General features: G+C 42.4%; 1 protein-coding gene across 3 annotated transcripts; it reads left to right on the forward strand.

Moving 5' to 3' along the window:
• Window positions 1-519: 519 nt before the first annotated feature.
• Window positions 520-22,329, forward strand: lbhl (LBH regulator of WNT signaling pathway, like). 3 transcript variants are annotated; one of them, XM_079678511.1, is made up of 5 exons: window positions 520-738; window positions 1,159-1,419; window positions 14,056-14,128; window positions 15,338-15,584; window positions 21,481-22,329. In XM_079678511.1, exons 3-5 carry the CDS (start codon window positions 14,060-14,062, stop codon window positions 21,549-21,551), a joined length of 387 nt encoding a protein of 128 aa, XP_079534637.1. In that variant the 5' UTR covers window positions 520-738; window positions 1,159-1,419; window positions 14,056-14,059; the 3' UTR covers window positions 21,552-22,329. The 3 variants fall into 3 exon arrangements, with proteins under 3 accessions (XP_079534637.1, XP_079534638.1, XP_079534639.1); XM_079678512.1 differs by having other exon boundaries at window positions 670-738; window positions 1,162-1,419; XM_079678513.1 differs by lacking the exons at window positions 520-738; window positions 1,159-1,419 and adding an exon at window positions 13,549-13,869.
• The last annotated feature ends 2,979 nt before the right edge of the window (window positions 22,330-25,308 follow it).

Consider the following 25,308-nt stretch of genomic DNA (forward strand, 5'->3'; position numbering starts at 1 on the left):
TTTCTATTTCCACGTGTTTTTTTTCTACTTTTTTATTTCCATTTGAGATGTTTACATGTTGGATTGTTTATTTCTAGTCTTTTAATTTGTCTAATGTACAACGCCTTGTCTTTTTATGCTGCTGCAATGCAAACAAATCAATAAAGTATTTCTTATCTTCTTATCAAATCAAATCAAACTTTATTTGTGTAGCCCAATATCACAAAATACATTTGTCTCAGTGGGCTTTACAGATTAAAAACAACCAACAACATTTTATATGATGGAGTTACAGCAAAAAGAGAAGACGAGATGAAATAAAATACATAAAACGTTCAAATGAATACCATAATACGCCAGCTCTAACTGAAGGTTTCCTTAAAAGAAAATATTTTAAAAAGATATCTATAAATCATCTGATCTCCTTGTTCACTTTGGGAGCTGCATCAACATCTGTGTGCCATTTCAATTCACTTCAGGTATTATTATCATGTGTACACAGAGCGTGGATATGTCAATGAACATTGTAGGTCACAGGGTCCTCCAACAGGGCTCAGCGTTGCAGCTCACCAGAGGGTCTGTTTATCCCGGCTGACGTCAACCCCCCCCCCCTACTCTGTAATCGAAAGAGACGTTAATCCCAAACCTGGCAGAGGGTGAGATAGGGAGGGATATTGAGAGAGACATGAGGGAGGAAGTTGGGAGTGCGTGTCGGGATAAAGCAGACGGACTCGGCGCGGACCTGGACGAGTGAAACAGGTGCTGTGTGGAAATGTGTCTGAAGTGTCATTTAGTTTTATGTGTGTCTCTCTGTAGCTTGCTTCAGTTTCTGTCATCTCGGCTGGTTTTGGATGTATGCTAACGTCCAATAGATTGGGATGTGGATTGCGTAGTTGCCGTATGCCCCCCCCTTCTCAGAATACTTGTATGTTGATGTTGGTCAGATTCCTTGTTCTGCAGGTTATCTCAATATAGACTTTTTGCATTACTTTTTATTTTATTTTGTATTTTTGGATGTTATTATATATGTTGCGTTGTTGGAGGAGCTCAGGTCAGAAGAATTGCATTTCTACTCTTTAGCTTTGTGCATATGACAATACAACCATTGAATCTTGAATAGCTCTTTATTTAAAAAACACAATTTTGGTTTGACTTCTATCTTTGATAATTTCTCTCCAGAAGGTGATTCGTTCGTGGAGATTTCCGCATCGCTGTGCTAACAAAAGGCAAAACGGAAACACATCCTTTGCGGGACACCTGAGGACTCAGGAACAAAAACCCAGGCTTCGCCCTGGAGGCCAACAGCCTGTCTGAGGGCTCTGCAGAGGCTCCTGCACCCCCCACACTGTCCCCGGTGCTCATTGTAGAGGAACCGTCAGAATTCACCCCCGCGGAGCTGTGCCAACATGGAGGGGAGGTCTGCCTGAGCACCAGCGAGGGGTAAGCTTTAAAGAGTCCTCTCCGGCTGATGTTCAGGTGTATATCAAGTGTCTCTACTTTAAAGAGTCCTCTCCTGCTGATGTTCAGGTGTATATCAGTATGTAGTGTCTCTACTTTAAAGAGTCCTCTCCTGCTTATGTTCAGGTGTATATCAAGTCTCTCTACTTTAAAGAGTCCTCTCCTGCTGATGTTCAGGTGTATATCAGTATGTAGTGTCTCTACTTTAAAGAGTCCTCTCCTGCTTATGTTCAGGTGTATATCAAGTGTCTCTACTTTAAAGAGTCCTCTCCTGCTGATGTTCAGGTGTATATCAGTATGTAGTGTCTCTACTTTAAAGAGTCCTCTCCTGCTTATGTTCAGGTGTATATCAAGTGTCTCTACTTTAAAGAGTCCTCTCCTGCTGATGTTCAGGTGTATATCAGTATGTAGTGTCTCTACTTTAAAGAGTCCTCTCCTGCTGATGTTCAGGTGTATATCAGTATGTAGTGTATCTACTTTAAAGAGTCCTCTCCTGCTGATGTTCAGGTGTATATCAGTATGTAGCGTCTCTACTTTAAAGAGTCCTCTCCTGCTGATCTTCAGGTGTATATCAGTATGTAGTGTATCTACTTTAAAGAGTCCTCTCCTGCTGATGTTCAGGTGTATATCAGTATGTAGTGTCTCTACTTTAAAGAGTCCTCTCCTGCTGATGTTCAGGTGTATATCAGTATGTAGTGTCTCTACTTTAAAGAGTCCTCTCCTGCTGATGTTCAGGTGTATATCAAGTGTCTCTACTTTAAAGAGTCCTCTCCTGCTGATGTTCAGGTGTATATCAGTATATAGTGTATCTACTTTAAAGAGTCCTCTCCTGCTGATGTTCAGGTGTATATCAGTATGTAGCATCTCTACTTTAAAGAGTCCTCTCCTGCTGATCTTCAGGTGTATATCAGTATGTAGTGTCTCTACTTTAAAGAGTCCTCTCCTGCTGATGTTCAGGTGTATATCAGTATGTAGTGTCTCTACTTTAAAGAGTCCTCTCCTGCTGATCTTCAGGTGTATATCAGTATGTAGTGTATCTACTTTAAAGAGTCCTCTCCTGCTGATGTTCAGGTGTATATCAGTATGTAGTGTCTCTACTTTAAAGAGTCCTCTCCTGCTGATGTTCAGGTGTATATCAGTATGTAGTGTCTCTACTTTAAAGAGTCCTCTCCTGCTGATGTTCAGGTGTATATCAGTATGTAGTGTCTCTACTTTAAAGAGTCCTCTCCTGCTGATGTTCAGGTGTATATCAGTAGTTAGTGTCTCTACTTTAAAGAGTCCTCTCCTGCTGATGTTCAGGTGTATATCAGTATGTAGTGTCTCTACTTTAAAGAGTCCTCTCCTGCTGATGTTCAGGTGTATATCAGTATGTAGTGTCTCTACTTTAAAGAGTCCTCTCCTGCTGATGTTCAGGTGTATATCAGTATGTAGTGTCTCTACTTTAAAGAGTCCTCTCCTGCTGATGTTCAGGTGTATATCAGTATGTAGTGTCTCTACTTTAAAGAGTCCTCTCCTGCTTATGTTCAGGTGTATATCAAGTGTCTCTACTTTAAAGAGTCCTCTCCTGCTGATGTTCAGGTGTATATCAGTATGTAGTGTCTCTACTTTAAAGAGTCCTCTCCTGCTGATCTTCAGGTGTATATCAGTATGTAGTGTCTCTACTTTAAAGAGTCCTCTCCTGCTTATGTTCAGGTGTATATCAAGTGTCTCTACTTTAAAGAGTCCTCTCCTGCTGATGTTCAGGTGTATATCAGTATGTAGTGTCTCTACTTTAAAGAGTCCTCTCCTGCTTATGTTCAGGTGTATATCAAGTGTCTCTACTTTAAAGAGTCCTCTCCTGCTGATGTTCAGGTGTATATCAGTATGTAGTGTCTCTACTTTAAAGAGTCCTCTCCTGCTTATGTTCAGGTGTATATCAAGTGTCTCTACTTTAAAGAGTCCTCTCCTGCTGATGTTCAGGTGTATATCAGTATGTAGTGTCTCTACTTTAAAGAGTCCTCTCCTGCTGATGTTCAGGTGTATATCAGTAGTTAGTGTCTCTACTTTAAAGAGTCCTCTCCTGCTGATGTTCAGGTGTATATCAGTAGTTAGTGTCTCTACTTTAAAGAGTCCTCTCCTGCTGATGTTCAGGTGTATATCAGTATGTAGTGTCTCTACTTTAAAGAGTCCTCTCCTGCTGATGTTCAGGTGTATATCAGTATGTAGTGTCTCTACTTTAAAGAGTCCTCTCCTGCTTATGTTCAGGTGTATATCAGTATGTAGTGTCTCTACTTTAAAGAGTCCTCTCCTGCTTATGTTCAGGTGTATATCAAGTGTCTCTACTTTAAAGAGTCCTCTCCTGCTGATGCTCAGGTGTATATCAGTATGTAGGTTCTCTACTTTAAAGAGTCCTCTCCTGCTGATGTTCAGGTGTATATCAGTATGTAGTGTCTCTACTTTAAAGAGTCCTCTCCTGCTTATGTTCAGGTGTATATCAAGTGTCTCTACTTTAAAGAGTCCTCTCCTGCTGATGTTCAGGTGTATATCAGTATGTAGTGTCTCTACTTTAAAGAGTCCTCTCCTGCTTATGTTCAGGTGTATATCAAGTGTCTCTACTTTAAAGAGTCCTCTCCTGCTGATGCTCAGGTGTATATCAGTATGTAGTGTCTCTACTCTAAAGAGGTGTGTGTGTGTGTGTGTGTGTGTGTGTGTGTGTGTGTGTGTGTGTGTGTGTGTGTGTGTGTGTGTGTGTGTGTGTCCTCATCCTGCACTCATGCAAACAGCCACTAGACTCCAGCATAAGATCACTCTTGATGCATTGCTGATTGTACAGAAAAATATGTTCCCAGACCTCTGACTCATTTTATCACTTTCCACTCCCCTCGTTGGGCAAAGACCTTTGGGTGCAAGTAGTTTTGTCTCCTTATTCCTGCTGTTGGCATAACTTAAAGAACATCCATAAACATTCACCTGTCCGCATTTTGCTAATTATTTATCTCATATATCATTCCATTTGCTTAATGGACTCTTCTTGCACTATTTCTATTCTATTCTATTTTATTTGTATTTAGATCTCAAAACAGTCTCTTGCACTATTTGATTGGTTCTATTTGTTCTATGTCCTATATACTGTATGTTGCACGGCTGACCTAAGTTATTCCTTGCCATATGTACACTGTAGCTTATATGCAAATGACAATAAAGCCTTGAAACTTGAAACTTGATACAGAATGTTTTGCTCGTTTTTAGAACATCTGGCCGTTTTATGTGATATGTGTCTCCCCTTTAGCGTGTGTTCTTAGCTAGAGACAGGAGTTTTAGTGTTTAGCTTGTTATGTGTGGTCATGCAGAATGTATATTATTATCTCAGAACTAGTTAAAGGTCCCCCATCATGCAAAATCCACTTGTTATGTATTTTATACATAAACACTGTATGGTCTGTGTTAAGAGGCTCTGAAAGACCCCCTCTCTTTTTGATCCATTTCTATAAAAACCTGTCTGAAAATGAGCTGATCAGATTTTGGCCACTTTATGATGTCATAACGATGTGTTGTCTTGTGTACCCATTAGCCAATCAGCAACCAGGGTAACCCCTCCCCCAAATGTCTCTCAGAGGGGCGTGGGGAGGGGCTCCTTATTTTCATCTAAAGTAACAGACAGAGAATCAGCACTTTGGAAACAGGGCTGAAACAGAGGGGATTATGGGTAATGCTGCAATGATCTGTTTGGTGTTTCAGCCAATCAGAGACAGGCTCTGGATATATCTGAGACCTGTGATATATTGATGAAGAAGAGGATCATAGGGGACCTTTAAATACTTGTGAGTTGGTTTTTCTGTATCCTGGTTACGTCATCTCACTACACGTAATCCGTTACTCCCCAAACCTGTAGATGTCCATATTTCTTCTGAGCTCTTTAGGTTCTTCTCATCCATGCTGGCTTAAATCTTTACTCAAGTTAATTGATTATCTTGTAAACACTTATTAGAGTTAACGGTTTCTTCACAAAGCTGTTGTGAAGTGTTCTTGAATTCTGGACAAACGTTCAAACTAATCCAAGTGTGAAATAGTTGTGATAAAAAGGGAACTCTTTGAGAATTCAGAATTTCTTAAGCATCATTTCAGTCATTGCATCAGAACAGTGAGTTACCAGAAGCCTTTATCATATACAGGACTGTCTCAGAAAATTAGAATATTGTGATAAAGTTCTTTATTTTCTGTAATGCAATTAAAAAAACAAAAATGTCATACATTCTGGATTCATTACAAATCAACTGAAATATTGCAAGCCTTTTATTATTTTAATATTGCTGATTATGGCATACAGCTTAAGAAAACTCAAAAATCCTATCTCAAAAAATTAGAATAGTTCCTCAGACCAAGTAAAAAAAAAAGATTTATAACAGCAAAACACAATCAAACATTTGAAAATGTCCATTAATGCACTCAGTACTTGGTTGGGAATCCTTTTGCACGGATTACTGCATCAATGCGGCGTGGCATGGAGGCAATCAGCCTGTGGCATTGCTGAGGTGTTATGGATGCCCAGGATGCTTCAATAGCGGCCTTTAGCTCATTAGCATTGTTGGGTCTGGTGTCTTTCAGCTTCTTCTTCACAATACCCCACATATTCTCTATGGGGTTCAGGTCAGGGGAATTTGCAGGCCAATGGAGGACAGTAATGCCATGGTCAGTACACCAGTTACTGGTGGTTTTGGCACTGTGGGCAGGTGCCAGATCATGCTGGAAAATGAATTCCTCATCTCCATAGAGCTTTTCAGCAGACGGAAGCATGTAGTGCTCTAAAATCTCTTGGTACACAGCTGCATTTACTCTGGGCTTGATGAAACACAGTGGACCAACACCAGCAGCTGACATGGCTCCCCAAACCATCGCTGACTGTGGGAACTTCACACTGGATTTCAAGCAACTTGGATTTTGCTCCTCTCCAGCCTTTCTCCAGACTCTGGCGCCTTGACTTCCAAATGAAATACAAAACTTGCTTTCGTCTGAAAAGAGGACTTTGGACCACTGTGCAACTGTCCAGTGCTTCTTTTCCTTAGCCCAAGTCAGACGCCTCTTCCGTTGTCTTGAGTTCAGAAGTGGCTTGACCATGGGAATACGGCTATTGTAGCCCATTTCCCGGACACGTCTGTGAACAGTGACTTTTGATACCTGGACTCCAGCTTCAGTCCACTGTCTTTGAAGCTCCCCCAAATTCTGGAAGCGACTCTTCTTCACAATGCTGTTAAGGCTGCGGTCATCTCTCTTGGTTGTGCAGCGTTTCCTGCCACATTTCCCCCTTCCAACAGACTTTTTGTGGATGTGCTTTGAAACTGCACTCTGTGAACAGCTTGCTCTTTGAGACATTTCTTTTTGTGTCTTACCCTCCTGATGGAGGGTGTCAATGACGGTCCTCTGGACAGCAGTCAGATCAGCAGTCTTCCCCATACTTGTGATTTAGTTTACTGAACCAAGCTGAGTGTTTTTCAAGGCTCAGGAAACCCTTGCAGGTGTTTCGAGTTAATTAGACGATTCAAGTGATTCGTTGAACACCCTACTAGTATACTTTTTCATGATATTCTAATATTTAGAGATAGGATATTTGAGTTTTCTTAAGCTGTATGCCATAATCAGCAATATTAAAATAATAAAAAGCTTGCAATATTTCAGTTGATTTGTAATGAATCCAGAATGTATGACATTTTTGTTTTTTTAATTGCATTACAGAAAATAAAGAACTTTATCACAATATTCTAATTTTCTGAGACAGTCCTGTATATTTAGCAGGATGTGGCCAATGTCTGTCAGAGGAAGTGACTTTAAGAGTACAGTACTGGCATGAGAGGGGCGTAACCAAAGTGTTTGTTTGCAGAAACATGACAAAAAAAATGCTATCTAGTCTTTTCTAGTTTCCACTTCCTCATCACGCCAACACGTTTCAGTGTGAACTCACTTTAACATGTGCAAAGATCACTTTTTCCATCACTTTATTAAGCTCCACATCTACCCCTCAATATCATTTCAGTAGAAGTTCATTTGTTAAAGTGTTTGCATGAACATTTGAACCTGTGCAGAATCGGTGCGTCAATAACCACAGAGTGAGCTGCAGGTGTTTAAGGGGAGTGTTCACGAGGGGGGATTACATGGAGGTTAAGCTTCTTCAGCATAAGAGCTGCAGAGAGTGTCCGTCCCAGGTGGCTCACAAACAGCTTAGCTGGACACAGTTGTCAGCAGCAGGAAAACATCAGAAATTGAATCGTAGGGCTGCACACAATAACAAGTGGATCAGAAATGATAGAATCCTCCCAAAAGCTAATCCAGTTGAGTTGAGAACTTGGAGTCCTCGTTTAGACGTTATGTTTCCTCGTTTTTGAGATTGAGCTTCAGCATGTTGATGGGACACACCATAGAAGAGAGTAACACCTACGTCACTTTTGGGCGAAAATGACGGCCCGCCCACTTTTGGGCGATAACAACGCTGTCATTTGATTAGCGGTCAATAATAGTTTTATCACGCCAACAAGCTGTTGTGTCGTTTATGGCTCAGTGTTTCTGAACTTCCTCTATGAAGAAAGGACAGTAAAGGAAGAGCTCTGTGGCTTCAGGCTCGATCGCCGTTCAAAGGACAGCGTTGTTTCCCCCCAAAAGTGGGCGGGGCCGTAATTTTCTCCCAGGCCAGATGTAACGTAGGTGTTACTCTCATCTATGGACATCGATCGCCTACTGCTATATTTAACCAAATCGATTTCAAATGATTTCATGTAATTTTTTATCTGATGGCCATCGTGATCGGGCTCTTTGAAGATCAGAAAATCCACGGTTTTCTTAACATTTCTGATCGGATTGGCAAAAACTTCAGAATTTGTATCGACCACCATTCAAATGAAAACTTTGTTATCCCCTAAAAGTGGGCGGAGCAGTAATTTTTGTTACTCTCATGTATATCCATCTGTCACTTTAAGGGAAAATCTGCTAAATATATATTCAGGCAGACTGAGAACCTTTATTTAAATGTATGTACTTGCATATAATCAAATGATAATGAACAACAAAAATGTTAAAATGCAGAAACTGATGCCAAATCTTTAGCTTTGTGAGACTGCACTTTGGCACAGAAGTGCTTGTCACGGTTTGTGAAACAAGCAGGACCCAAATGCAGATATAAACTGAACTTCCTTTATTTCAAGGCTATGATATCTATGTACAATGACAAACAGAACACTCACCGCAGAACTAGTCAGGGAACAAGACGAACCGACCAAGACAGACAGACAACCCAGAACTTAAATACACACAAGACTCAATCACACAACAAGACACAGGTGAGGAGGGAGGAGAAAACACAGGGGCCCAGGTGAACATAATCAGACCATTAGACACACCAGGGAAACTAATGACAAGACAATAACCCAAAGGAAAACATGACATGGAAAACAGCAAAAACACCCAAACCTACAAAACTATAAACGTGACATAACATAAGAATCGTGACATAACCCCCCCCTCAAGGGACGGATTCCAGACGTCCCAAAAAAACAAAAATCCAGCAGGGTGGGTGGAGGGGGTCTGGAGGACGGGTCTCGGGCAGACGGCCCGGGGGCAAGGCAGAGTTCAAAAAGGGGAATTCGGGTGGACGGCCCGGGGACAAGGCAGAGTCCATGGAGGGAATCTCGGGCGGACGGCCCGGGGGCAAGGCAGAGTCCGAGGAGGGGTGAAGACCAGACAGCTCCGGAGGCCGGTCAGGAGCCGGTGTCGGCAAGATCCCCCATGGAAGAGGACACAGGACCGGCAGGACCCCCGGCAGGAGAGCAGTCGGCGGGACCTCCAACGGCACAGGACATGGGGTTGGCAGGACCCCCGGCAGGAGAGCAGTCGGCGGGACCTCCAACGGCACAGGACATGGGGTTGGCAGGACCCCGGCAGAAGAGTAGTCTGCGGGACCTCCAACGGGACCAGACATGGAGTTGGCAGGACCCCCGGCAGAAGAGTAGTCTGCGGGACCTCCAACGGCACAGGACATGGGGTTGGCAGGACCCCCGGCAGAAGAGCAGTCTGCGGGACCTCCAACGGCTCAGGACATGGGGTTGGCAGGACCCCCGGCAGAAGAGCAGTCTGCGGCACCTCCAACGGCTCAGGACATGGGGTTGGCAGGACCCCCGGCAGAAGAGTAGTCTGCGGGACCTCCAACGGGACCAGACATGGAGTTGGCAGGACCCCCGGCAGAAGAGTAGTCTGCGGGACCTCCAACGTGACAAGACATGGAGTTGGCAGGACCCCCGGCAGAAGAGTAGTCTGCGGGACCTCCAACGTGACAAGACATGGAATTGGCAGGACCCCCGGCAGAAGAGTAGTCTGCGGGACCTCCAACGGGACAAGACATGGAGTTGGCAGGACCCCCGGCAGAAAGGCAGTCTGCGGGACCTCCAACGACACTTCAGTGGGTTGGTTCGCCAACAGAACACGGGGAGCTGGCGTCGGACTGACAGCCAACAGGTCACGGGGAGCTGGCGTCGGACGGACAGCCAACCGGAGACGAGGTGCTGGAGTCGGCCGGTACGCCGACAGGACTCGGGGAGCTGGCGTCGGACGGACAGCCAACCGGAGACGAGGTGCTGGAGTCGGCCGGTATGCCGACAGGACTCGAGGAGCTGGCGTCGGCCGATGAGTCAGCAGGTGACGAGGGGCCGGAGTCGGGACCATGGTTACTGGAGCCGGCACTGAAGCCGGGACCATGGCTGTAAGGTCCTGTTCTAGAGCCGGAAACATGGCTGTAAGGTCCGGTTCTGGGGCCGGAAACATGGCTGTAAGGTCCGGTTCTGGAGCCGGAAACATGGCTGTAAGGTACGGTTTTGGAGCCGGAACCATGGCTCTTGGGGCTTGAGCTGCTAGCTTGGCCTTGCGACTCCTCCTCTTAGCAGCCGCCTGAATACTCCGTGGACCTCCATAAGCCAGACGAGTTCCAGAATATGACTCCTGGACAGGAGCAGGAACTGGGGCAGAAGCATGGGTTGACTGCAGATGGAACCCACCGAGGCGTATGGTGCCAGGTTGGGAATTGGGAGGCCGGGAGCTAGCATGCCTGGGGCTAACAGGCCGGGAATCACACACAGGGAGGATCTTTGAAATCCAGCCAGGTAAGAACTTCACCATACCTGGTTTCTCTCTAGCCATCTGGCGCGCCTCCGACAACACAGCCTCCCGCTGCTGAACTCCGGGTGCTCTCTTCCATCGATCCGAGCAGTTAGCCAAAAAAAAGGAAACATTTAATAATTCCGACTCGAACGGATCTGCTGGGCCCATTTTTCAGGTCGGTTCGTACTGTCACGGTTTGTGAAACAAGCAGGACCCAAATGCAGATATAAACTGAACTTCCTTTATTTCAAGGCTATGAGATATATGTACAATGACAAAAACAGAACACTCACCGCAGAACTAGTCAGGGAACAAGACGAACCGACCAAGACAGACAGACAACCCAGAACTTAAATACACACAAGACTCAATCACACAACAAGACACAGGTGAGGAGGGAGGAGAAAACACAGGGGTCCAGGTGAACATAATCAGACCATTAGACACACCAGGGAAACTAATGACAAGAGGAAAACACAGGGAAGAGGAACAGACAATAACCCAAAGGAAAAGATGACATGGAAAACAGCAAAAACACCCAAACCTACAAAACTATAAACGTGACATAACATAAGAATCGTGACAGTGCTTGTGGGTAACTGTTAGCGACGGCTTGCTAATAAGCTCAAAATGAAGATGCTAGCCTGTTAATGTTTAGCAGATATTCACCTCATCTTATTTTGTGTTGGTACAAGTGCTAATACATTGCATAGCGTCTCCAGCTTTATCAACCTTTACTCGCCAAAGAAAGATATTCAATAATAATTCAAATATAAATAATGAGAGCCACTCATTGGGCCATAGCTAGCTAGTTCTTAGCTCCTCATAGCAGAGCATCTTCACCACAAGTCTCTACAGAGTTATTAAAGTGTCCTCATATCAGATATTAGTGTCATGTCCTCCTGCAGTCACTAACAGAGGATGAAACATCCCATCACTGCAGTGTATCTGTGAATAAAGTCCACCATCTTAGTGTGTTAGCAAGCTAATATTAGCATTATTTACGGTAAGATATATATTTTTTCCCACTGGAATTAAATTAAATTTGACTATGACCTCATATTTTAGTTTTTGTAAAACATAGACTAAAAAGCAGTACATCCCTGAGCTTTAACTGCATTTAATAGAAAAATACTATTATCTGAGAATAAAATGGTAACTTCATGAGAAGAAACTCAGACATTTTCAACTTCAAGTAAGACTGTCTGATTTTTGAGCAGATGTTAGATTTTAAGAGCTCTCCTGTTCTTTTTCAACATTTAACCATGCGCGCGTGTGTTTTGTCGTGTCCATGTTTCTTTGTGCAGCGTATTGCGTGACATCTTCCTGTTTTCTACCAGAATAGCTCAGCAGATTTTTAGTGAGGATTTACAAGCTCTTTTAAAAATAGTTTAATGTAGCGTGACTGCTGTTGCTCTTAGCAAATACACAAAAAGTACCCGGTCTAAAAACAGAAACACTGCTGATTAGATCCGCCTCCCAATTTCATTAAAGAGTAAGCGAGATTTGGACGAGGCCTTTGAATGACAACAAACCATGATTGGTACTTATGGAGAGACACTCAGGCGCAGAGAGGAAAGGGAAGAGGGATAAAGATGGGATTCAGGCAGAACCTCAGTCGCTCCTAATCCCCCTGCGGCTTTTCTGGAGACCTTAAACAGATTGAGGATAGAAGTGTTCACAGACCAAGGTTTAAACTGCCTGGAACACAGTGCTGCTGTCTGCTCCAGGGAGTAACTTCATAGACTGAATATAAAGTAACATATACAAGTTGATTATGGTATGGTTACACGGCTGGTTAACCAATAGCTAGCTATGTTAGCTACGAGTACAAGACTTTTCAAACTACACGAGCCAATGTCTTTGGTCACAAACACAACCACGCTAAATATTAAACAATCCTAGATCAGATAAAGTTAAAGTTGTCCAGCTTTATAATCCTGAACGTCACCAAGCGCTCCGGTCCCAGCTGTGTGCGTCACTCTTTAGTGTCCCCTGGTCTCCAGCTGTGTGCGTCGCTCTTTAGTGTCCCCTGGTGTCCTAGCTGTGTGCGTCACTCTTTAGTGTCCCCTGCTCTCCCAGCTTTGTGCGTCACTCTTTAGTGTCCCCTGCTCTCCCAGCTGTGTGCGTCACTCTTTAGTGTCCCCTGATCTCCAAGCTGTGTGCGTCACTCTTTAGTGTCCCCTGGTCTCCCAGCTGTGTGCGTCACTCTTTAGTGTCCCCTGTTCTCCCAGCTGTGTGCGTCGCTCTTTAGTGTCCCCTGGTCTCCAGCTGTGTGCGTCACTCTTTAGTGTCCCCTGCTCTCCCAGCTGTGTGCGTCACTCTTTAGTGTCTCCTGGTCTCCCAGCTGTGTGCGTCACTCTTTAGTGTCCCCTCGTTTCCCAGCTGTGTGCGTCGCTCTTTAGTGTCCCCTGGTCTCCAGCTGTGTGAGTCACTCTTTAGTGTCCCCTGGTCTCCCAGCTGTGTGCGTTACTCTTTAGTGTCCCCTGGTCTCCCAGCTGTGTGCGTCACTCTTTAGTGTCCCCTGGTCTCTGTTGTGTTTTGAGCTTCTTCAGTGTTTTGTATTTGCAGCGTTTGGTTCCTGCAGCTTTTAGTAAACGCTGCGCATGGCTCCTCAAGTTACTGAAGATGTTTCTCCATGTGGAACATTTGTGTTTTTATGTCGGCATCCTTTCTGAAGCTGCAGCGTGTTTCTCATGACGGAGGATTTTAAATCGTTATAGCGTTGGCCCCCTTAAACTGGCATTAGCATTACTATTCACTTAAATTACATTTTATGTGATGACACAATAATATGTTGTACTGACCAGGAGAGAAACAATCGTATTGACTTTATAATGTAAACATATATTTGCCAGCAGAAGTGACATCATCAACATCAATTTAACAGAACCTGAGACATGACGTAGAGAGAAGACTTTAAAAGCTTTGCTTCCAGCGCTTGTAATAACCGGCCGAGCCAAAACAGCGCATTAGATCTGTGAGGACAGAAAAAATATGAGCGGCAGAGGACATAATCCATTTTGGGATACAATCCTATATTGCACTAATCTGAAGGGGAAGGGATGATCATGTTATTTCATAGAAAACCGGATGGAGTGGTTTCATCCAAATGTGGATCTCTGCTGGGACAAACAACGCCATGTGTGCACATGTTTCATCTTGTAGTTCTGCATTTAGTTAGCATTCAGGTTTCTACAGTTTGTTGAGACTTTATTGGATATGATTTTCACTGGGGTCTTTCTTTCTAAAATAATGAAAACTAAACCAAGGCAGGCTTCAGATCTGGAAAGGAAAGAGAATATTTGCATGCTGAAAGTACGAATTGGAGGTCCTTGGAATTCAATTGTGTATTTTCCTTCTGTGTCACCTATACTTCTACTCAACTGAAATATAAAGGGAAATATTTGTACTTCACTGAATTTGTTTTACTCGATAGATTCAGATTTTTAAACACAAAAGAGAATCTTTTTTCGTCTCATTATGGTTTTGTTTCCTCTGCAGATTCATGGAGGAGCTGACCGGGGATCCAAACTGTGAAGACATGCAGAGAAAAGACCAGAGATTAACGTTCCAGGTGAGAGGACTCTTTAAAGTAGAGACACTTCATACTGATATATACCTGAACATCAGCAGGAGAGGACTCTTTAAAGTAGAGACACTACATACTGATATACACCTGAACATCAGCAGGAGAGGACTCTTTAAAGTAGAGACACTACTTACTGATATACACCTGAACATCAGCAGGAGAGGAATCTTTAAAGTAGAGACACTACATACTGATATACACCTGAACATCAGCAGGAGAGGACTCTTTAAAGTAGAGACACTACATACTGATATACACCTGAACATCAGCAGGAGAGGACTCTTTAAAGCAGAGACACTACATACTGATATACACCTGAACATCAGCAGGAGAGGACTCTTTAATGTAGAGACACTACATACTGATATACACCTGAACATCAGCAGGAGAGGACTCTTTAAAGTAGAGACACTACATACTGATATACACCTGAACATCAGCAGGAGAGGACTCTTTAAAGTAGAGACACTACATACTGATATACACCTGAACATCAGCAGGAGAGGACTCTTTAAAGTAGAGACACTACATACTGATATACACCTGAACATCAGCAGGAGAGGACTCTTTAAAGTAGAGACACTACATACTGATATACACCTGAACATCAGCAGGAGAGGACTCTTTAAAGTAGAGACACTACATACTGATATACACCTGAACATCAGCAGGAGAGGACTCTTTAATGTAGAGACACTACATACTGATATACACCTGAACATCAGCAGGAGAGGACTCTTTAAAGTAGAGACACTACATACTGATATACACCTGAACATCAGCAGGAGAGGACTCTTTAAAGTAGAGACACTACTGATATACACCTGAACATCAGCAGGAGGGGACTCTTTAAAGTAGAGACACTACATACTGATATACACCTGAACATCAGCAGGAGAGGACTCTTTAAAGTAGAGACACTACTGATATACACCTGAACATCAGCAGGAGAGGACTCTTTAAAGTAGAGACACTACATACTGATATACACCTGAACATCAGCAGGAGAGGACTCTTTAAAGTAGAGACAATACACACTGATATGAACCTGAACATATTTTGTGTTTCTGTATGCTATTATATATGTTGCATTGTTGGAGGAGCTCAGGTCAGAATAATTGCATTGCCATTTCTACACTGTAGCTAGCTGCTTTGTGCATATGACAATAACACCTTTGAATCTTGAATCTCCAGATCTTCCCTGGCCACGACCACGCAAAGGAGCGCCTGCCCTCCATCGTGGTGGAGCCCACGGACCTCAGCGAGGTGGAGAGCGGCGAGCTGCGATGGCCTCCGGAAAACCCCGAAATGGAGGAAGACGAGGAGGATTTATTCCTGGAACAATGTATCCCCCCCGCAAACATCGCAGACTGGGGAGACGAAGAGGAGGAAGAGGAGACCTCGGTTAATCTGAACCAGCAGCAAGGCTTGACACTCATCGGTGAGTCTGACGTGTGATATTCAAAGGTGGAAGAAATATACGTTCTATTTTATTTGTATTTACTTGCACTATTTTATCTGTTTTGTTGTGTTGCACTGTTGCAGGATTCTGTGACCTCAGACTTTCATTGATATATCTACAGAGATGGCAAAAGTACACACATCCTTTACTCTAGTAGAAGTACAGATACTCGTGTTTAAAATACTCTGGTGAAAGTAGAAGTACTGACTAAACTTCTTTACTCAAGTGAAAGTAAAGAACTTTGAAATGTACTTCAGTAAAAAGTACCCATAACTAGCAGCTGTTTTAAAGAGTACCTGACCTCCCTTTATATTAATAGAACAATAATGTCATTGTTAGCTAATGAATGTTTCCATGGTGACCAACGGCAACATGACAACGTTTCCATTGGTCCCTCTTCTTTAGAGAAGACCAGGAAATGATGGATACACGGATCGTGTTCAAATCAATAGAAAAGTAGAAAGGTAGAAAGTACAGGTATTTGTGTTCGACATGTAAGAAGTAGAAAGTACTTTCACTTTTGGTACTTTGAGACGTCTGCTGACCCTTGTGTTTTTATTTCACATTCATTCTGAAACTTCCAGTCACAGCTGTGATTTCTGGATGAGTTTCCAGCTAAAAGTGACTCAGAGATTTCTATTTCACTAATAATGTGTTAATATATAAAAATATCAACGTTATAAAGGTGGATGGTTATAGAGCACCTTTAAAATAGACAATATAAAATATAAAGACATAGTGTATCTGTTATCCAGAGGTGAAGAGAGACTTACGGGATTTGCACGTTGTTAGCATACAGTAATGAATGTTTCCATGCTGAACAACGGCAACATGACAACGTTTCCATTGGTCCCTCTTCTTTAGAGAAGACCAGGAAATGATGGATACACGGATCGTGTTCAAATCAATAGGCACGCAATAACTCTAAATAATAATGATCACGCCACCAAACACACATTCAGACTAAAGGAACCAGCCTGTTTGGAAAATGAGAGAAGTAGAAAGTACAGGTATTTGGGTTCAACATGTAAGAACTAGAAAGTACAGGTATTTGAGTTCAACATGTAAGAAGTAGAAAGTACAGGTATTTGTGTTCAACATGTAAGAAGTAGAAAGTACAGGTATTTGAGTTCAACATGTAAGAAGTAGAAAGTACAGGTATTTGTGTTCAACATGTAAGAAGTAGAAAGTACAGGTATTTGTGTTCAACATGTAAGAAGTAGAAAGTACAGGTATTTGTGTTCAACATGTAAGAAGTAGAAAGTACAGGTATTTGTGTTCAACATGTAAGAAGTAGAAAGTACAGGTATTTGAGTTCAACATGTAAGAAGTAGAAAGTACAGGTATTTGAGTTCAACATGTAAGAAGTAGAAAGTACAGGTATTTGTGTTCAACATGTAAGAAGTAGAAAGTACAGGTATTTGTGTTCAACATGTAAGAAGTAGAAAGTACAGGTATTTGAGTTCAACATGTAAGAAGTATAAAGTACAGGTATTTGTGTTCAACATGTAAGAAGTAGAAAGTACAGGTATTAGTGTTCAACATGTAAGAAGTAGAAAGTACAGGTATTTGAGTTCAACATGTAGGAAGTAGAAAGTACAGGTATTTGAGTTCAACATGTAAGAAGTAGAAAGTACAGGTATTTGTGTTCAACATGTGAGAAGTAGAAAGTACAGGTATTTGAGTTCAACATGTAAGAAGTAGAAAGTACAGGTATTTGAGTTCAACATGTAGGAAGTAGAAAGTACAGGTATTTGAGTTCAACATGTAAGAAGTAGAAAGTACAGGTATTTGTGTTCAACATGTAAGAAGTAGAAAGTACAGGTATTTGAGTTCAACATGTGAGAAGTAGAAAGTAAAGGTATTTGTGTTCAACATGTAAGAAGTAGAAAGTACAGGTATTTGTGTTCAACATGTAAGAAGTAGAAAGTACAGGTATTTGTGTTCAACATGTAAGAAGTAGAAAGTACAGGTATTTGAGTTCAACATGTAAGAAGTAGAAAGTTCAGGTATTTGTGTTCAACATGTAAGAAGTAGAAAGTACAGGTATTTGTGTTCAACATGTAAGAAGTAGAAAGTACAGGTATTTGAGTTCAACATGTGAGAAATAGAAAGTACAGGTATTTGAGTTCAACATGTAAGAAGTAGAAAGTACAGGTATTTGTGTTCAACATGTAAGAAGTAGAAAGTACAGGTATTTGAGTTCAACATGTAAGAAGTAGAAAGTACAGGTATTTGTGTTCAACATGTAAGAAGTAGAAAGTACAGGTATTTGTTTTCAACATGTAAGAAGTAGAAAGTACAGGTATTTGAGTTCAACATGTAAGAAGTGGAAAGTACAGGTATTTGTGTTCAACATGTAAGAAGTAGAAAGTACAGGTATTTGTGTTCAACATGTAAGAAGTGGAAAGTACAGGTATTTGTGTTCAACATGTAAGAAGTAGAAAGTACAGGTATTTGTGTTCAACATGTAAGAAGTAGAAAGTACAGGTATTTGTGTTCAACATGTAAGAAGTAGAAAGTACAGGTATTTGTGTTCAACATGTAAGAAGTAGAAAGTACAGGTATTTGAGTTCAACATGTAAGAAGTAGAAAGTACAGGTATTTGTGTTCAACATGTAAGAAGTAGAAAGTACAGGTATTTGTGTTCAGCATGTAAGAAGTAGAAAGTACAGGTATTTGTGTTCAACATGTAAGAAGTAGAAAGTACAGGTATTTGAGTTCAACATGTAAGAAGTAGAAAGTACAGGTATTTGTGTTCAACATGTAAGAAGTAGAAAGTACAGGTATTTGAGTTCAACATGTAAGAAGTAGAAAGTACAGGTATTTGTGTTCAACATGTAAGAAGTAGAAAGTACAGGTATTTGTGTTCAACATGTAAGAAGTCAAAGTAAAAAGTCGTCAGAAAAATAAGTAGTGGAGTAAAGTACTGATACCAGAAACATGTACTTAAAGGTCCCATGTCATGCTTTCTGGTTATCACCCGTCCCCTTGTGTGTTATGAGGGTTTTTCTGCATGTAAACGGTCTGCAGAGTCACAAACCCTCAAAGTACACCCTGTATTGAGTAAAACTCTAAAAACCTGTCTGTGCTGCCCCAGAACGCCTCGTTGGAGATTCCTCTTTCTCTTCCTGGGTACAGTGACGTATGTAAGGGATAATGTGCAGCAACGTGGTCATTATGGGGAATAGTAAGCCATGTAATAAGGAGCCGTTACGTTTCTACTTCCTCACACACACACTCAATCTTTTCTCAGCTGCAGCTCCGCCGATTTCTCCGCCTGAGACGGCGGGATGCGGCGAGGCTGCAGGTGTGTGTGTGTGTGTGTGTGTGTGTGTGTGTGTGTGTGTGTGTGTGTGTGTGTGTGTGTGTGTGTGTGTGTGTGTGTGTGTGTGTGTGTGTGTGTGTGTGTGTGTGTGTGTGTGTGTGTGTGTGTGTGTGTGTGTGTGTGTGTGTGTGTGTGTGTGTGTGTGTGTGTGTGTGTGTGCGTGTGTGCGTGCGTGCTCGGGCTGGGTTTCGCTGTCTCGCAGACGGCCACTGGGCTCACAGGGAGAGGGGGGGGCAGGAGCTCCGACAAGCCGTGTAGGACAGAGAGTGAATACACATACTATACAGAGATGCTGTTTGAGAAACCAATGTGAGTTTGGAACATTGAACAATGTAAATCTATTCTAGTAGACCTCAACAATGAAATTATGATCAGTAGAAATGATAATAAAATAAACTATTACAAGAACTGATAAAAGGCACAAATAAGAATAGATACTGTAAAAGGCACACATCAACATAAATACGAGGCACATAACCATCTCACTTCTCTAATTCTTTGGTGGGAATTTGACCTCACAGACTGAAGTCAGCATTTCCAGGGTGTCTTGTTTCATTCTGGAAAACACCCTTATTTTCTGTCCCCTAGTCTTGACGTCAGTGGATTACTGAGTGCGTCTTGGTTGTTATCCTAAAATATGGCCTGTGGTTGACACAAACTGAAGAGATTTTAGCGTTTTGTTATACAACATAAAATACGTTGCTTACATCGAATATGGTTTTGGGTTATTGCAGAAAATAATATCTGTGTCAAACAAATGTTTATGATACTTACACGTTTTAGTTCAGCAGGATAATCTCAACATATTAAAACCACTTTATGATTTCTGAAGCAAAAAGCTAACGTCGGGCTATAAAGGAACTACAGCACGGTCACATGACTTCCCGTCACCACCGCTAAGCTAAAGGTGGCTAACGTCGGGCTATAAAGGAACTAGAGCACAGAGTCCTGCATCGGGTCGGGTATCCGCGGGTACCTGACGGGTGACCCGCAAAAAAGGTGATTTGCGGGTGGTATTTTTTCAAACGCTTTTTTCCGGGTTCGGTTCTGGGTAAAACAAAGATGCGGGTCGGGTTGCGGGTGTTGCATAATAAATATATTTAAATAATAATAATTTAGTTTAATGTTTAAATCCTCAGACCTCTCCCCCGCGGGACCGAGCATAATCATAACCTCTGCAGCGCATCTATCTGCTGCTGAGCGCTCCACATTCTGAACGACTGAGGCGAAGCTCTCTAGCGGAGAATACAGCATTTTCAATAACTCTTCCTGAAGAGTGAAATCCAACGTCTGGGAGGCTTTTGGTGTCATCCTAGATGGAGAGAATAAACAACATCCCACGCTTTTTGAGCCAAATATGCAACTGCGTGTGTTAATAATTGCACGTTTTCACTGCTCATATATATGCGGGTTCGGGTCGGGTTGCGGATCTTGTGCCGGCGGGTCGGGTCGGGTTGCGGAACTAATTGGCAATATGTGCGGGTAGCGGGGCGGGTTCGGTACTGCACGTCACGGGTGCGGGGCGGGAGCGGGTCTTGAAAATTAGACCCGTGCAGGACTCTGCTACAGCATGGTCACATGACTTCACGTCACCACCGCTAAGCTAAAGGAGGCTAATGTTGGGCTATAAAGGAACTACAGCACGGTCACATGACTTCACGTCACCACCGCTAAGCTAAAGGAGGCTAATGTTGGGCTATAAAGGAACTACAGCACGGTCACATGACTTCACGTCACCACCGCTAAGCTAAAGGAGGCTAATGTTGGGCTATAAAGGAACTACAGCACGGTCACATGACTTCAAGTCACCACCGCTAAGCTAAAGGCGGCTAATGTTGGGCTATAAAGGAACTACAGCACGGTCACATGACTTCACGTCACCACCGCTAAGCTAAAGGCGGCTAATGTTGGGCTATAAAGGAACTACAGCACGGTCACATGACTTCACGTCACCACCGCTAAGCTAAAGGAGGCTAACGTTGGGCTATAAAGGAACTACAGCACGGTCCCATGACTTCACGTCACCACCGCTAAGCTAAAGGAGGCTAATGTTGGGCTATAAAGGAACTACAGCACGGTCACATGACTTCACGTCACCACCGCTAAGCTAAAGGCGGCTAATGTTGGGCTATAAAGGAACTACAGCACGGTCACATGACTTCACGTCACCACCGCTAAGCTAAAGGAGGCTAACGTTGGGCATGATGAAGTTTAGTCTTCTCATCTAGACACTTGTTTTTGACACCTCTGTTTTTAAATTCACCAGTGGGGTATTTACTGACGTACACTTCAAATCTTTTCAGCTTGTGTTAAACACAGACTATATTTCAGGATAAAAACCAAAAACACACTCAGAACACCACTGACTTCAACACCAGGGGACGGGAAGTGATAAAATGCCAAAAAAATTCCCAGTTTTCAGAATAATGCCTGCACCACTCTATACACAGGAACATAACTTATTTAAGGTAGTATTCTAATGCACCTAACTGACACTCTTGTTTTCAATCGAGCATTAACACATGGTGTCTTTATATGTTTCTGCAGACCTCCAGTCGGATGCTTTTAGAGACGACACCCCCACTCTTCCCCCGAGCAGCGCTCCGGCCCTCAACTGACTTCACCTCAGAGGAGCTGCGGTGAGGAAACATCCTGAAGTTGAGTCTTGCAACAACTGTAACGAAACACAGTGACACGGACTCTAACAGCGACAGAAAACGTGAACTAAAAGGCCAATGAGGAAAAACCCAGTATTTCAAAAATATGTCAGGATGTCTACACTCATTAACACATTTCCAGACATACAGAGGTCAGCAAGGTGTCCTTTTAACTTTTAGTGAACCTTTTGCTAACTCAGCGTTTCATTTCCCGTGTTACTTCCTACATTTTTAAAGGGCTAAGTGTGGCATTAGGGCTAAAGGAGCACATCCTGATATGGCAAGACATGTTATTTACTTTGTGTTTGGTTTTATTTTACAATTACGTCATCCCTTTAGCCTGGACTTTATCAAACATCTTTCCCACCGGTGGCTTCTAAAGGGTTCTAGCTTCACTTGGTTGGGGATCCACTTTGCTTTTTGCTGTGGAGCAATGAAAGATGAGACTAGTGGTATTTCCTCTAAATATCTCAAGGAAGCCATTACTTCTAGTGGCATGTATCATCATGCATTATGATTACTAACTAATTCCCACAGTGTTACAACAATCACTGGAGTTTTTTTGTGGAAATTCAGTTATTATGCCATGTTGAAGCAAAAACAAAAGCAGGCAGCTCTTAATTTTCATTACAGCAGTTGTAGACATCATTGGGAATTGTAGTTTTGTAATAATAGTCTCATTTGTTTGTAGGCTGATTTGTGAATAACTTGTATATATGTAAAAGTGTTTGTGTTGATGTAAAATGGTTATTATGAATTTGACAATAAAGTATATTGTCCAACGAATGCATGACATTTTTTTTGGGGTGCTGAGATTTATAATTTAGGAAATGCAATGTTACAATAAAATCTACAATATTATTTATGGGAAATGTGCAAATTATATGTTAATGACTGTTTAATGTTTGCCTCTCATGCTATTGATCTTTGATTGTTTTCTATGGTGGCAGACAAATGCAAACCCAATCCCAAACCACGCCCTACACTTGCGCGTTCACGCGGAGGGTCCGCCATATTGAGGGCTGTTCCAAACCAACGAGTGTGGAGCGGTGTGGAGGGGGAGTGGGCTATCAAGCCCTCAAACAGCGAGTCTGCTTCGGTGCTGACTTGAGACCGGTCTCTACCTGACCGGAGTCACGCTGTGTGTGTCCGTCAGGAAACAAGCTGTTAACAAGTAGTTCCAGCAAACATCCACTGATAAACTGCGATGTTAACAACCTCATGATAACCTCATATATGTTTTAACTTAGGATCAAACCTGTGTTTAGTCTAGACAAAGGTAAATGTGTGCATTTTATTATAAAGTTGGTTATATTTACAAATTGTTGCAAAAACTAAGAAGCTTATAAACATCAGGTTTAAAACTAAAAGAGCTTTACAAAAAAGTAACACAATGAAAGATGTTTGGAGTTTTATTTGAGTTATTCATTTAAACTTTTTGTCTAAGAGATGCTGATTTGAAACCGTTGATACAGTTACGGCATTTCCTGTTTCTGCCGGAGAGAGGGGAGGCCGTCCCAAAGCTTGCTGCTGTATTTACTCCCATCTGACAGGAGGGAGCCTTCACGGAGGGGGAGTGTGTAGGGGTAGGGTGTAGGGCGTGGTTTGGGATTGGGCCTTCATGGGCCGTCTCAGGTCGACTATTTTCATTTCCTCGCTCCTCGGTCCTCGGTCTCACCGGAAGTTGATTTGTCTGCGCCATCTTGAGTAGCGTCCCATGCTCTTATTTCTGCCGGAGGACCGAGGATCGAGGAGCGATAATGGAGGAACCACCAGACCATCCTCCAATGAAATCCTCAGATACTCGCCCCGCCCCTTACTGTGTATCGCTCACTGATTGGACGATGCAGCGCATGCACTGATCTGATGCTTCTTGACGTGAGAGCAGTTTCCCATTGGAGTGAAGAAAATACATGAACCTCACGGGAGTCACTCCTCAGTTTATACCGTGTTTTGTGTCAATTCTTGTTTCATTTGGTTACAAATTCGTGATATATCTGAACAACAAAGTGGACAAAAATCATTTTATTCATTTTTTGGAAACATTTTCATGATCGCTTTTTCGTTTTACATTTTCATTTACTGTCATTTCCATTCAGTCAGTCATTAAGTGCTATTAAAATGTTAATGTGCTACATATCCACACAAACAAACAAAGTGTGCAATCCAATGAATGTTAATCTAACTGGATAGATAACATATCTCTTTTTCTTCTCTCAATTATTTTATTTCTATTGTGCACTCTAATCAATATTAATCAAACTATTGTTCGTTTATACATTTTAAGAATGGCGATTATCGTTTTTGAGAATGAGTTCTTATTTTATTTTATTTATTGGGGTCTACAACAGATGATACAAATGTTTGTGTCAGTAACTGTGTAGGCGGGGGTGTTTGTGAAAACAACGGGGACAGAGCTAGTAGGCTTGTTTGAGACGAGCTGCGGCTCGCCTCGAAAGTAGACGAGAAAAGCCGATCGCAGCCGGGGGAGGTCTCAAAAACCTCGCCTGAAGTCGGCTTCTTCTTCTTCTTCTTCTTCTTCTTCTTCTTCTTCTTCTTCTTCTTCTTCTTCTTCTTCTTCTCTCGGTTTTTTGGCGGATTGCAAACAGCTTTAAGGTGCACACCGCCACGTCCGGAGTCAGCTTGACTCGGTTTGCATTTATAAAGAATGCACAAATGTGTTTAATCGTTAATGTCAGATATGTACTAAGTAAATACATTTGTTCCTGCTCAAGATTGGATTCAACTTTATTGTTATTGCACAGATTACAGGTACTGAGACAACGAAATGCAGTTTAGCTTCTAACCAGGAGTGCAACAAGCAGTAAAGTGAAAAGTAATGTACACAATCTACAGAATAAAATATAGAATGAATTGAATGATGAATAAACAGTGAGGGGTATGAATACACTAGATACACACAGCAGCCTGTGAGCAGTATGAACAGTGTGTATGAATACACTAGATACACACAGCAGCCTGAGAGCAGTATGAACAGTGTGTATGAATACACTAGATACACACAGCAGCCTGTGAGCAGTATGAACAGTGTGTATGAATACACTAGGGCCCTTTCTCATTTCATCAAATCCCCCTCCTCGACTTCTCGGCTCAACGGTCCTCCGGTAATGGACCGGAAATTAGTTTCAGCGCGCCATGTTGAAGGACATCTCATTTCTCTAAATGCACTTCGAGGACCGAGGATCGAGCGTCGAGGAGGCTCTCTGGAGGAGCTATAACCAGGGGTTAAATTGGGCCGGGGCTCCGCCCTGGCACATAGGACTATGCTCTGACGTCATCGCCCTCGCTCATTTGTCATTTGTTTAAGCCATAATGTTAAAACATCTCTCGTTCTTAATATAGACTTTATTTAGGGTCGATATGTGTTGACTTTAACATTTAAAATAGCAGATCTCTGTGACAGGATATCGTTTTTCCGCTTAGTGAACGTGTGTCTCTGCTCCGATCAGGAGCTGCAGCACCGTGGCTCCTTCGTGCAGAGAGTCTGCAGTGGTGTGTGTGTGTGTGTGTGTGTGTGTGTGTGTGTGTGTGTGTGTGTGTGTGTGTGTGTGTGTGCAGAGTTTGACCCTTGAAGGCTGTTTCTTCTGCTCTGAAATTGAATATATTTGTAACATATTAATATAATTTTAGATGTTTTGATTTGATTTTGTGAATGGGAGAAGTAGATGGAAAACATACCAAACACTAATTATTCAAA

The sequence above is a fragment of the Notothenia rossii genome, assembly GCF_949606895.1.
Source record: "Notothenia rossii genome assembly, chromosome: 4".
NCBI classification, from domain to species: domain Eukaryota; kingdom Metazoa; phylum Chordata; class Actinopteri; order Perciformes; family Nototheniidae; genus Notothenia; species Notothenia rossii.